This window comes from Engraulis encrasicolus, chromosome 15 (genome assembly GCF_034702125.1).
Source record: "Engraulis encrasicolus isolate BLACKSEA-1 chromosome 15, IST_EnEncr_1.0, whole genome shotgun sequence".
In the NCBI taxonomy this organism is placed as follows: domain Eukaryota; kingdom Metazoa; phylum Chordata; class Actinopteri; order Clupeiformes; family Engraulidae; genus Engraulis; species Engraulis encrasicolus.
Genome location: NC_085871.1, coordinates 18,600,135 through 18,615,134, shown reverse-complemented (window position 1 = coordinate 18,615,134; position 15,000 = coordinate 18,600,135). Strand labels below are relative to the sequence as shown.

Genomic DNA, 15,000 nt, shown 5'->3' with positions numbered 1-15,000 from the left:
GAGGAGCGGTGTGCATTATAAGGCTACAGACACATAGCTGGCACTTATCAAAGTGTTATTTAGGCACAAGGTATTGATTACTCTGGAGCACTGTGTGGCTGGGCGCCTTGCTCAAGGACACGTCTGCCCCTTGCATGACAGTGCGGCATACTACCCACATTCTTCCTATTGACGCAGGACTTGCAACCTTACAAGGCCAGCTCCCTAACCACTAGGCAACAGCTGCCCCTAAACTAAAACATCTAATGTGGAAAACAAAATAATATGGAGTTTCTGACCAATGTTAGGCTACTACATTACTACAAGGGGAGAGGGTGTCCATAATTAGGCTTCTAAATGTAAGGTGTACGATGCGCCCTATAGCAATTTAATTCAAAGGAACAATGTTGCCCCTGGTATAGCCCTGCATATTTTGGGGTGGAAAAAATATGTAAAATGATGATGTCATTCTGTCGTTCGCTAGTGTGTTGAATCCTTGCTAAACTGTAACACACCTTCAGCTTATTCAAAACAATCCTCCACCACATTAGATATCAAAGGAGATAGGTTATCACGCACAATTATGAGATGTGTAATCCTACTGTCTAACTTTGATGCCAGTGTGATGGTATTTATTGTCTATACCACCAACCAAGAACGCATAGACTGAAATCTCTGCTAGCTTTCAGTGGGCAGCTGAAATTCATCGAAACAGTCTTTCATACACCTCATTAATGGTATAGTTATGCATCTAAAGAGGTTCCTTGCGTGCGTGATTTACTAGTGTCATTTTATTGCGTTTACGCAGTAGGTCTGAGTGTACTCTGACAACGTTGCAACGTGCGCTCAGACGTGCGCTCAGAGCGCACTAGTCAGTGAACTGTTTCATCTTCACTCTGTTAGGGGCCATAAAATGGATGTATATTTACAACTCTGGGGTATGGGGCGATGATTTGATGAGAAAGAGTGAGTAGGGAAGACAAACAAGAGAAGGGGGAACTTTTGTCGTGCGCTCGTAAATAGCGCTCAAACCTCTACACAGCCTCGCAAGCGCGCCTCTTTACTTACCCTGGCAGCCCTGGAAGAATAGGGGTCCTCAAATAGATTCCACATCACTGGCTGCCACTTTTTCCAAAAGCCGAGCTCGTTATGGTTGGGTGATACGTCTTCTATCCCTAGTCTTTTGCCAATCTCTTCGTCGTCCTCTCCATTGTCGACGTTCATTTCAAACACATCGAGCGCCTCCTCCGCGTCCCGGTGCTGGCGATAGGTCATCCAGCAGCAAGGCTCGACGTCCGTCTCATCGATGCCCCAAAAAGACAGTTCTTCCTCGAATAGCGGACCGCAGACATCTGCCGGGCAATGAAGTTTCCCGGTCCTGTAGTAGTTGAGGACATATGCGAAAACTCCAGGGTGGCGGTCGAAAAAGTACTCGTTGTTGCGCGCGTTATACTCTATGAAGCCAGGGACTTGTTGCAGGTGATCCAAAACGGACTCGATGTCAGAGTCGGAAGCGAGGAGAGCCAGCCGTGTGCCCGGTAGGGTTCTCAGCGTGGTTCGGTACGTCTCGTGCCTGGTTCCCCCAACGTTGAGGATTATCCTCTCGTTGTCGTCAAACTTACCCATATCTGTGGGTAAGACATGACTTGCTGGGGAAAGTATCGAGCCAGTCGATAGCCACGGCGAGCTAAGGTGCGCACCCACCCAATATGTTGTCAAGCACCAAATAGCTCTCCAGACATAAATAAGCAAAATAGTTGCAGTCAGACACTCCTTGAACGAATAAAAAATCCTTCTTTCACATGCAGATTACAACTGGGCAAAAACACATTCTTGGAGACTCTTGGAAAAGTGTCTGGTAAATCTCCTTCACTGTTACTTTCCAACAGGCATTGCCCTCTCCCCCTCTCTCGACAGTTGCATTTCTTCCCCACTAGTTGTAGATGTATCTGTTAGATTCAACAGCGTGCGCTGTTGTAGCCTACACGAACCATGAACATGCGTCTTTTCATTGTCTTCCTCCCATCAGTCTTCAAATGTGCGTTACTCCAGCAGCGGCGTCACGGGCAACCAACGCCGAGACTCTACTCTCCCTCCTTCAAGGCGTGCTTTGTTTTCAGAGCGCTGACAGAGTGTGGCTTCACACGCACGCCCATTTCAGTGCTCTGTGCATTCTCGAGGCTCAGCAAACTGTTGAATGTTACTGAGGCATATCCCTGCTAACTCGAATATCGATTTAGTGCAGTTACATTCGTCAAATGTTACATATCCAAAAAATATTGGGTGTTTTTTTCTTGGCATGACATTTGACTTTGACAGTAGGCCTAGGAGCTGTGATCTCGCTAAACGCTGTATCCCTTTCACCACCTTTGTTTTCACCCAGTGTTGCTGCAACGGTATTTACACGACTGAAACTCAGGTCAGCAATAACAAAACACCACACGATTCACGTTTAAATCCCAAAAGCGCAAAACAGGTCGTTTTGCAAAATAGATTGTCAGTAGAAATAGTTCAGATTTAAAATAGTCTTCACACTATAAAACTGTGGCGTTTCAAGCAGTGAGGGGAAACTGATACTCTGAATGCGATACATTGTAGAGTGGTGCGTGTGCCTAAGGTGGCCATACGCAAAATTGCCTCTAGAGGGGGACATGATTCATAAAATAAATTATTTGGTGGCTTTAGCAGTCAGCCACAATACTACAACATTTGAAACCGATGTGCAAATAGGTCAGAGAACAAGTAGGCCTAGGCCTACACAGCTTTTGTTAGTGCATTGCAAGTATATAAATATATCCTGAACTAAATTAACACGTGTTGGCCGACGTATAGCCTACTTATAAGCTGTGTAGGCCTACAGTATGCTATATGGATCCTTTTAAAAGAGCATTGATTTGGTGAATAAATCTCACTTCAAAACTTTGGTTGAAAAAATATCTCCACTAAAACACACCTGCCAGAATGGAGTTATAAGTGGATAAAAAAGCCCTGCATTTAGAAATATCATACTGTAGGTGTAGTCAATGCATTAGACATAACAGAAGTCCAACGCAGAAGTAAATGTAGCCTGTTAAATTCCTAGTGTAGGTCCTGACATGGCCAACCGGTAGGGCACTTGCCTGCCATGCGGCTGTTTGATTCCTGGACTGGGTCCTTTGCTGACCCCTCCCCGTCTCTCTCCCAATTCGCTTTCTGTACACCTCTCACACTGTCCTATCAAATAAAGTTGAAAAAGACAACAACAAAAAACTAGACTGCATTTCCGCAGAGGGTACAATGGTCTAGTTGTGGTAGACCAGTTACTCATTGATGTTTTTTTTTTGACATTTCTTTTACTTCTACTTACACCCCTGTTAGTTACCATATGTGTACACAGAAAGGGACAAGGTGGTGCTAAAGCACCTGCCCCTTTGCCCTGCTGCATTAAAAAAATAAAATAAAAACATTTTTTGAAAGTTATTATTTCAAGTGTAAAGAAATCCCGCACACTGTCCATTCCCACCAACAAACTTTAATATAATATTTCAGTCATCAGACCTTCTCCAGGTAAAGTCCAGGTGCAAGTGCAAGTGCAAGTGCAGTGTGCAGGATTTCTTTACACTTGAATGACAATCCCACAGGGATAATATCATACGCACCTGCCCAACTACAGAGGTGTGCAAATGCGTCTTTTTGAAAGTTATTTTTTGAAAGTTTTTTGTCACGATGTACTGTGGTCCAAGTTGACATGATTGATAGTCTACAAATGCGTCATGATCAAAAGCATGTGACAACAATGTCCCAATATGACCAATAGTCTAATAACACAGCCGGAAGTTCCACATGCCCCCACCACCCAAACCAGCACCTGGCCCCCAAAATGTCTGTGCACGCCACTATTAGTTAGGCCTACATAGAATAAAACATATTGAATGTTCAACTAAATCTAAGATTGCAAGACTCTTGAACTTAATAGGCCCTACTACATACAAACATAGGCTATAGTATGGAACATTTTTACCACCCATTGAGCTATTCAGTCACCACTAGTGATCAGTTCGGTTTAATTTAACCACCTAAATAGAACAACTGGAAAACATTTGGCACATGCCAGAGCTTTTACTTGGTGGCTTATTCTGCTGGATATGTATCGAAAATGGTTATGGTTATTTTGTTGGCGACCACATTGTTGAACATGTGGCACATATGAAAATAATCATGTAATTTTCCCAGAATTAGTCAAATAGGCCTACATATGCGGCCCATGAGCCGTCTGTAATGCCTAACACAAACCCATGAACATAAAAACAAAAATAAAACAACAAAAATCAAATAACTAAAATTATGACAGAGATGATATCTACACGTATAGGCTACTGTATGAAACCGAGGCCATCCTGTACTTCGCCACTTGGGGCTCGAACCTGCGACCCATCAGTCAATGTTTCAGTCCTCCGGTACTAACGTTCTACCGCTGAACTTTGCTTGCTGGCTTCCGTTATATAGACATTTTTTTTTTTAAATGTTACAGCAGTATTAACACCATAATGATAGACATACACGTACAGTGGTGGTGTCAACAATAATCGATTCGGCAATGCAATGCAATGCGGGGCATGGACAATTTAATTCAATGCAGAATCGGTGCGGCACATTTTTTAAGTTTCAATTACTTCTGTGGATAGTTCAGGAGCAAATGAATGTTAAATTAAATTAAAGCACTTCAAAGCATTGAAAATTGCAAGACTGATACAGAAAATAGCCAATAAAATGTTGCTCAGTATCTGACTACTTGTATTGCCTCATCATGACTGATGAAACGTTTGCTTTGCTTTCAGTAGAAATGTAATGCATTGCAATGCATTGTAGAATCGAATCGAATCGAATCGCTACGTCCCGAATCGTAATCGAATCGAATCGTGAGGGCAGTGCCAATGCACACCACTAATGTGCAGTACATGACAGTTAGTCGAAGCCACTGTTTTAAATGTGTTTTGAACGAGTTGTATCCCATCTTATTGAACGGGGGTAAGATATTACAGCAACTTTCAGACGCCCACAGACTTGATGCAAAGAATCCACCTATAACTGGATTCTGGACTTCCATAAAAAGAGACCACAGGTGGTGAGAATGGTGTGTGTGTGTGTGTGTGTGTGTGTGTGTGTGGTCGGGGGGGGGGGGGGGGTCCTCTGACCTCACAGTTAGTACAGGGTCTCCACCAGGCTGCTACTTCAGTCCCTATATACACATGACTGTCTCTCAAGCCATGACAACACCATCATCATGAAGTATGCTGATGAACCATCAAAGAGGGGGACGAGTCAGGGTGCAGGTCTGTTATAAACTACATAATTGACTATTGGGAGACAAACAACCTCATCCTCAACACCGGCAAGATGAGGGAAATAATAATGGATTCCAGAAAACATCCTCCTCCCCTACAGCCTCTGCACATTAAAGGGACAGAGGTGATGATAAGCCATACATTCCTGGGCATGCAAATAACATCAAACCTGAGCTTGAGCTTGAACACCACATCCAAAATGGAAAAAAGTCCAGCAAATGTTGTACTTTGTAAGGATGTTTAGGAGGGCTGGACTGAACCACCGCCCTCTCACCCAGGCCTACTGAGGACTAGTGTAGAGTACCGTCACCGGGTACAGCCACACCACACAGGCTGAAAGGAAGTCTCGGCAAAGAGTAGTCAAGACTGTGGAGAGGATTATACCTGTATGCACAAAACTTTCCCTCTATGAACTCCATGTACCGTATGAACAGCGCAGCCAGAAGAGAGCATACAGAATCATCTAAAGACCCACTCCATCCAGCTAACTCTCTGCTCAGACACAAGCACTGCACATAAAATCTGAGACACAGTATGGAAAGTATCCCTACCAGGGGCGCTGCCAGAAATGTTGGGCCCCATGAAAGATTCGAATTTTGGGCCCCCTTAAGGGCCCCTCTCAGTGCTTGGGCCCTTAGAATCTGTACCATCCCCCATTTTTGGAGATCAGGCTGGAATGATGGCAAAACAGAACATTTGACTTTGATTTTTTTCAATATATATATATTTTTTAAATGTCTTTTGTCTTTTTCTCTTTTTTCTATTTATTCAGAGGACCTGCACAATTGCTCCTATGTGCCTGGACTACTAGTCCATGCACAAATGGCAAATAAAGAACTTTGAACTTTTGAACTTTGAAATATGGACACCACCAGTCCTGATGCTATCTGGCTTTATTATACCAGTTACACCGTCTATTTTTCTGTAGAATTTCAGCTAAATAATGCACAAAAGCTAAGTGACGGGTTTCTAGCCCTCTACACAAACATGAGCTGGAGCTGTCTTTCACCCTGGCCATGGTGTTCTTCGTTGATAAGGGGGAAAACTCGTTAGGTCATGGCGACCTCTGCTGGACACCAAGGTTAGTACTCATTTTATATGAGCTATTCACAGGTGCCAGACATGACTGTGAATGCACAAAAATGCCAAGAGCGTATGATTCGCCTTGCAAGCAGTTCCTTAAACAAATTGTTTGAGAATAAAAGAAAATGATGTCTAAAAATTATTTTACACTTTTGCAAATGTGTGCATTTCATTTGATCCCTACTGTGCAATGATTTGAGGTGTGTTAATTTTTTTAGTCACTCATATCAGGGCCAAGAATAATTTCAAGTAATGAGAAGAAGTATTGTTTTAATCCACAGAACAAATGACATACTGGGAATATATGGGGCACCTGGTCTAACTGTAAGGGAATTGAACTAATACATCAGAGGATTGGAGATTTGCGCCCCACCCTTAACCTCCCACCATGGCTTAAGTGCCCTTGAACAAGGCTCCTAACCTCACATTGCTCCACATTGAAACCATTACCCTGTAATAAATGTAAGTCGGTTTGGGCAGATGTGCAATGTAATGTCATATGGTGGGCTGTGGATCTAGGCCTACTTCTGTTCTGACAAGAAAAACTCATCATTGCAATGGTTTGAAATGAAGGGAGACGTCACAGATTTGCATAATTTTGTATTAAAGTAAGGCATACAGTATGTTCTCTTGTCTTGAATGATATTCACCGTCGTTACCATTTATATAAAACTGAACATTACAGCCTGTGGAAAATAAAAGGTGAGGTGCACAACACCACAACAAAAGTGTCTTCAATTAAGTTTCCACATAAAACAAAAGGTGAACAAAAAAACAATATACCGTAGAAGAGTAAAATGGAAGATTACCTCAGTATAATATTTGACATGATTATCAATCCTTCAAAGTAACAGAAACTCCTTATACAAGTTAGTATTATGTAAGCAATGGAAGACAAATACTCCTTCATCTCTGTATTCAGTGACTTAAGTTCTGATTTGAGTACTTCAGGGCACCATTCCATACATTCCTGAAACAGACATTTAGACCAAAACAAACAAATAAAAGGCTACAAATTAGGACAGCAGAAAAAAAACAACATTATTTCACATAAGGCTTAAGTACTATTTGTCACATAAGCACATTGAAACGTACACTTCACACATGACAACACCAGATTAGTAGTGGCACTACCACCTCCTATCTCCAGTCTAAGAGAGCTTGACACAGGGACACATACAATAGGCCTACAGTATTTACACTCCAAGCTGTCTATGAGACCAAGTGAATTCATGCAGACAACAGTGAAGAGCAGAGCTGTACTAAGCCAAAAGGCAATAAAATGCATTTCAGTCAACTTTTGTTTAGACTGGAAATAGACTCAGTCATGCGAGTAATCGCTTGCTTCTCAATATCAAAAGCATAAAAATCTCCCCGCAATTTCAGTACAACGATGAAATAATTGACTAGGAGTTCTAACAAGGAAATTCTGAAAACTACACTTTGGGCAGCATTGCACAAAAGGTGTCACATTGTATTTCAAAACATGATGCGCTCAGCTTAACTTGAAAAAAAAAATACAGAGAATTATTTTATTGTTGGAATTTGTGTTGACCAACAACATTGGTGAGTTATCAGTTGTCAAATTGTGAAATAGCTGGTTCCACAAGGATTTGATCACAGACATTTGGACGAAAAAAAGTAAAATCTCCTTCACTCTTTAGACATATCAACTTAACATCCAGTCCAGCCAAAAGAGGCCAATCACCTGAGTTCAGATCCTTAGAAAAACTTAAAAAAGAAAGAAAAAAAGAAGGGGGAAAAGGTGTATATATGTTGTACAGATATGTTTTTGCACTTTTTTGCAAATTCGTGAGAACATATTGCCGGACAGGACCAGGAGGTGGAAGTTTTGTCTACAACATTCACTGAGGAAGCATGCCCTTAACAAACAGTTTATATGTTTTGTTTGTTTGTTTGTTTTTTCAAGCAATGCAAATCAACTTCTAGAACAGAAGAGACATGCAAATCAGTCTGGTTAGACGAATTGCATTCACCAATGAGACATGAACAGGAAAAACTGTTGTACACAACCTACAGACTGACGTACACAACTCAGAGACCAGCGTCAGGCTGCTTAAAGCTTATATGTCAGAAAGACAGTGTAGTAATGCACATGTAAAAACCAAAGATAAACGATTGTCTCCATGCATTAAAAAATAGTTCTGGGATTCCAACATTATTACATGAGAAAGACATTTGTATCGATAACAGTTAATGAAATGAAATGGCAGAATGATTTTCACTCACCTCAAATAAGTTATTGAGAAATGAAGACTTGAAAAGCCTTCTTGAACTTTCATGACATTGGGCATGGTCACACTTCACATGCTCAGATTTACAAGTGTAATGCTCATATTGGTTAATTACAAAAGAAATGTGACTTAAAAGGCGTGCACATACCATCAAGATTTCAGTTCACTACTCAAAATAAGTGGCATTATTGAATGATGTCGTATGTTGAGGTAAAATGTTGAGACAAAATATAAAGCTCTAGAATGTTAACGTGAATAAGACAGAAAAGGGCCAATTTTCTTCTTTCTTTTTTTTTTTAAAGGACCAAACAAAATATCAAAGTAGTGTGAAATATGTATATATAGTAAAAACGAAGAATTTCATAGACACACACACAGACAAGATTTCTTGAAATAATGTCTAAAGAGGACAAAATAAATAGTAAATAAATAAATATTGTTTGGAAGACAGCAATGCTATTCACTCTGGCCTGTTGCGTCTTCGCAACACGGGTGAAGACCGCTCTAGATCATTCCCAGACACGGCTCCAATGTTTTCTACAGAGATGTCACAACACTCCTCCAGCAAGGGCATGCTGTGGTCATTCTCTTCCTCTCCCTCTCCCTCTTCCTTTTCCTTTTCTTCCCTCATTTCCTTCTCTCCATCTCCCTGCTCCTCTGTGTCCACAGCAGCAATCGCCTCAGAATCCATCTCTCCTCCTGACGTCTTCACTAGGTCAGAGGCATTTACTTCTGGAACCGTGTCTCCTCCTTCTTCCTGTTCTAGTGCCTGTTCCGCCTCCTGTTCGGCTTCTGGAACATTCTGTTGCTGTGCTGCCAGGGTCTCGATGAGCTCATCCAGGTTCTTCTGGCAGGCCGGTTCTGTGGAGAAACACAGGGGAACTGTCTGTACAACATACACACGAGTGTCTATCAGCCTTGTTTGAGGCCCCTGGTTTCTGAAACAGCACCACACGCATACACACAGACACATATGACACATTCACACAGACACACACTCACACACAATCGGCTTACTGATCTTAATGATATACGCATAATGTATGCATTGAGCAGGAAAAAAAAACATAAAAACAGATTTTATTGGACCCAATTTTAATGGACTAGGATTATAAAAACCAAACTGACTTGAAATTGCAATCCTCTGTCTACTATTCACCACGTGACCAACATTGCAAAAACGTGTGTCCACTCAATGTAAATGGCACAGACCACAAAATTATGGTGTAAATCATCCTGCCCACATGCATTCAAATTATAAGCAAAACAGACCGGCTGTGATATACTGAACTGAGACAGTCAGCAAATAAGTTCAGTCACAGGAACATTTGTGCATACACATTACACCTGTGTAGCCAAACATGCAGAAATCCTTGTCGGTTGCTTAGAGGTACTGTATGTAACTTCATTAGTTTAGTAATTTGTTTCCAAAGAGTATGCTGCCTTTTCACAAATATGATCTTAATGTTTTCCCAAGTAAATATACCAATATTTACAGGTCTGGCCGGAGTAGGTTTTGTAGCCAATGTCAAAGCTAAATGTCTATGACTGTTCATTTAAAATTAGGATTTATGGATATGTTTAAAAATGATCTCCCATTGCGTTCATCGCCCCTGATCTGTGCTTTCAGCTCGATGAAGCAGCCCATCCGGACAGAGCACTGTCTGAGATACGTTTGATCGATACTCAAAGCTGCCCGGTGGGGCTTTAAGCCGTAAGCAAATTACCTTCTATGTTGAGTGGAGGACACTCCATGCCTCTCTTCTTCATCAGCTGACGGATACACTGGAGCTGAGACATGATCTCGTTCTTCTGGTCCATGGCAACTGACTTCACACTGTTTTAGAAGAAATGCAATAGAAGCTATTACAATATACTAGTACTGTACTCGCTTTTGCAGTCATATTGGATCCAGGAACTTGTGATACCATCATCAAGCAACTGAGTACTCATAGGCACTGTCCATTAAGTGGGTAACACTTAATAAGGGATGCATAAAAACATTATAAACACTTAGTAAATAATTAACTCATGAACAAAACATTAACATAAATGTATAAATGAGTCTGAAATGTTATGTTAATATTTTATTGGCAAGTTTTTTTTTAATCAAACAATCACAATTTTTGTAGATGAATAAAAAAATACTCTACAGTTCAGAGTTCCATGCACAGCTCCTAGGTGCTGGTAGATGCAGGAATGTTCAATACTTCAAAAGAAAGAAGTCTACCACACACATTCTTGACTTTATGCTCGTTTTATTAGAGCGAACAACGCGTTTCGCCTCAGTGCGTCATCAGGCTCGCATTGTTCGCTCTAATAAAACGAGCATAAAGTCAAGAATGTGTGCGGTAGACTTCTTTCCTTTGAAAAAAAATACTCTGTTTAACAGTTTGTAAAAACTTAGCAAATAATAAAAACATGTGACAATGTTTCGTTCATCATTGGTTAATTATTTTTATGCATCCCTTATTATGAAGTGTTACCATTTTGTGTCCTTGATTGACATATAGAATATGATAAAACAGCATTTTTTATCACTTAACACAATGTGAAGAACTATTCATATAATTAGATTGAAAGGATCTTGGTCATCCCATGTGTGTGGTCTATTCACATTCATGGACTTAGAACAGGTAGAACAGGTGACAGCATAATGTCAAGGTCAGACCATGCCAAAAACAGTGTGATGGTATAAAAGAGAAGAAGATGATGATGATGATGATGATGATGATACAAGTGTGTCAATGCCGTCCGACAGTTTGAACTTTGAAGATGTTATTTTAATGTTTGATTTAATTCAATTTAATGTTTGGGAAAGGGGTTAGGTGTGTGTGTGTGTGTGTGTGTATGTGTGTGCATGTGTGTGTGTGTGTGTGTGTGTGTGTGTGTGTGTGTGTGTGTGTGTGTGTGTGTGTGTCCACTTACCAGTTTGTCAAAGGGTCTAGTTGGGTGAGGATGGAGTTCAGCATTCTCTCCGTTTGGGCCAACCGCTGCTCCAACTCGTTCAACTGGCTCTCTGCCACCACGCACGCACGCACACACGCACGCGCGCATGCACACACACACACACACACACACACACACACAGACACAATGGAGAATGGTCAATGGAGGAAAAAGCTAGCTGTGTAAACACAAATTCATATGCACACAGGCATACTACTGACAGGTGTACACACAGACACGCACCAACACACAGGAGCATACGCACACAGACACACACAACATAACACTTACAGGTGTGCAGAGACACATGATACACACAGGTGTGCACGTACACACACACAAACACGCACACAGACACGTACACAGACACGCACACAGACACGCCCGAACACAGACACACACACCAGACACCCACACACACGCTCACCCACCCACACACACAAACACACACCCTGTTCTCATTTGCCTCAACAATATCCCACATCACCCATGTGGTTTAAGCTTTATGAAATAGGCAAATACAAGCCAGCCACTCTAAGCAAATTCATCCCAAACAGACCCCCCACCCCGCCAAAAATAAATAAATAAATAAAATAATATAAAATCTGATAAATACATACATAAATAAAAACGAATGTGGACATAAACAAACCTGTTTCCTGAGACTTCTTGGCCCCTTTCGTGACCTTCTCTTTTTGGGCTTGTGCATCATCAGCTGATTTGATCTGTGAGAATAACAATCACAACAGGATTTCAGTTGAGTGTGTGTGTGCGTGCGTGCCTGCGCGTGTGTGAAAGGGGGGGGGGTCATTCATTCCCTAATAATGTTGCCTCTAGGTGACAAGAAAAGGTGACAATGAGGCAAATACTTTTCCTCACCTTCATGAATTTGTACACAGCAAACAGCCCTACGCCAATGGCATACATGGGCATGAGTGTGAAGACGTAGCCCTTGTTGTTGTTGCTGGTGGACTTGTACTTGTCGCTCTTCATCTCCTGCTCAACCATCTTCCGCATCTGCTGTAGGCTCTCTGCAGTCTGATGGCCGTGATGGCTGGCGTGCGAGCCAGGGTTCATGTTAAAGTGTTGCCCCTTCAAAGCCCCGGGTCCTGGACCTATGAGGACACAGTACAATATTGAGAGTCCCAGTGGGTTAAACGTGTCATCATCCACATCCACATCCACAACAACAACAACAACAACAACAACAACAACAACAACAACAACAACAACACGAGTTTAGTGAACCCACTGTAGTCACTCAACGAGACAATCAAGGGTCTGAAACGATCTCATTCACCAGCGAGCGAATGCACTAAGTGTGCCAAAAAAGCAAGGACAAGAACCCACCACACTTTGTAAAGTAGACGTTTCCTTTCTCCTTATGTGACGCATGTATAGGCTGATGTCGCTAAGGATGTATGTGGAAGGCTGACATCTGACACGTGGAAACCGGTTACTTCCATAGATTAGCAAACTATGCATGCAAACAAACAACTCACCTTTTCTTCCGTGTCGTTGATCAAACGCCTTGGAGCTGTCTCTTATTCCTGATCCACCTCCAAACATTTTGGGGAACACCACAAATGCAAACAGAACAACTGTGAATGCGATGACAACTTGCTGAGATGACGATAGAGCCATCCTTTTCCCGAAAAGGTTGCCAATAAATACAGCTATTGGACAACGTAGACAACCAAAATGTTGCAAATGTAACGTCGAAATGTAATTAGTTTAGAGAGAAAAGCACCACAGGCACCGTCAAATTGTTCGTTTACATTTGGTGTCGTCTTCTTTGGTGTCACTTGAATCTGAAAAGGTATTGAGGGATTCATTATATCCCTCTGCTGGACTGGAGTATAAACAGCTTTTACATCAGCCCCACGCCATAGCTTGGCTTCACTCACAGTACAGACCTGTATTAACCAGGTCTGTGGCTTCACTTCATGGCCTGGCTGGGCTGGGTCATTGTACAGGTTTAAAAAAAAAATTTGTCTTATCGATAAAAAAAATAGGCTTAGGCCTGAAACTGATGCGGTGGTAACTGTAGGCCTAGGCCAAATAGACAAATCATCTGCTAGCAAAATTTGGCCTATTTTCTGTCAAAGTTTTCTGTGTTGATTGTGGAGTTGGTTTCTTTTATAAATTTAAATATGTAATGACAAGACCGGGTTTTGCGTAGCCTCACTTTACTGGCAGAGGCCTACTGTTGAACTCAGATCTGTAGCCTATAGGCCTAAGTGCCGTCTTCATTTTCTCGGAAAATAATTTGACACTATCCTTAGGCCTATTTGAGATTCCGTAACGGCTGCATGCGCATTCAGACAGCAATGCAGTTTGAACAAAGATGATGGTTAGATTTCTTGTTCAATATACCAAATTTCAATCATGTTGCGAAGACGAGGTGACATGTCACATGGTGTCAAACTAGGCCTATTGCGGGATCAATGCAACTGCAGACGGACCTTGCAACTCCCGCAGTTGCTTATCTCCGCTGATGCTCGCCTGCATATCGCCTGAGGTCACGCGCATTAACTGGTTGGCCAACAGTTGACTCACGTGTGTGGCGGCGCCTTGTCTCACACCCCTAGACAAATTTGCACTGCATCCCATTTCAGCTCCTCCTCCCCCACCTGTCCCCCAACACCTCACACGTGGTGTGCTTGTAGATCAAACTGGTACAAGCTCATCATCTCGTGCAGACAGGTGACATCAAAAATATAAGAGAGAAAGAATCGTAGGAGAGTAAGATAGGCCTATGTCAAACTCCGTCCATCCAATGCAAAGGAGTGTGCTCAAAATTCGGTCTCTCTTTTTGTGGTGTTTGCACAAGAAGTGCACCACCGCCATCTACAGCACTAAGGGGACTCCATTTCTTCTCAACCTCAAGACCCCGAAGGTCTCCTAATCGAAGGTCTCCTGTGGCATTCACCCGACATTACATGGATACCGGAAAAGAACCAGCCTGAAGTATCTTTCTCTCATATACGATTCCCTGGTGACATGTCACATGGTGTCAAACTATCGCGGGATCAATGCGACCGCAGACAGACCTTGCAACTCTCGCAGTTGCTTATCCCCGTTGATGCCCGTCTGCAAGGGTCTGTCTACCGCCTCCGAGGGGACGCACCCCTGAACTGGATGACTAAAAGCTCACTCGAGTGTATTCTCACACCCCTTGATTGCACTGCACCTCACTTCACCTCCTCCTCCCTACCTGTCCCCCCACACTTCACACGTGGTGTGCTAGTAGATCAAACTGGTACGAGCTCATTATCTTGTGCACATTTATGGTCGACTTTAAATGCACACCCATATTGTGACGACAATTTCTCGCTCACATGCTTTGTCAACATCGATCTACGGCATCAAAGTCAAATGAGCCTACATAGTGGGGTCGTAGGCATGTG

The 15,000-nt window shown here is 42.3% G+C and overlaps 2 protein-coding genes across 4 annotated transcripts in view; both read right to left on the bottom strand.

Moving 5' to 3' along the window:
* The window catches only part of kcnc2 (potassium voltage-gated channel, Shaw-related subfamily, member 2), a 112,725-nt gene extending 110,658 nt beyond the window's left edge, over positions 1-2,067 (bottom strand). For both annotated transcript variants that reach the window (XM_063217178.1, XM_063217177.1), the window contains exon 1: positions 1,048-2,067. In XM_063217178.1, coding sequence (XP_063073248.1) covers positions 1,048-1,605 — 558 coding nt within the window. In that variant the 5' untranslated portion in view covers positions 1,606-2,067. The remainder of the gene's footprint in view (positions 1-1,047) is intronic.
* Positions 2,068-6,969: 4,902 nt separating this feature from the next.
* ccdc107 (coiled-coil domain containing 107) lies at positions 6,970-13,378 on the bottom strand. Of its 2 annotated transcripts, none has more exons than XM_063217179.1 (6): positions 13,093-13,378; positions 12,470-12,705; positions 12,243-12,315; positions 11,570-11,660; positions 10,369-10,478; positions 6,970-9,502 (listed from the first exon to the last, which is right to left on the bottom strand). In XM_063217179.1, the coding sequence occupies exons 1-6, from the start codon at positions 13,232-13,234 to the stop codon at positions 9,102-9,104; spliced, it is 1,053 nt and encodes a 350-aa protein (XP_063073249.1). In that variant the 5' UTR covers positions 13,235-13,378; the 3' UTR covers positions 6,970-9,101. The 2 variants fall into 2 exon arrangements, with proteins under 2 accessions (XP_063073249.1, XP_063073250.1); XM_063217180.1 differs by lacking the exon at positions 13,093-13,378 and adding an exon at positions 12,843-12,909.
* Positions 13,379-15,000: the final 1,622 nt, after the last annotated feature.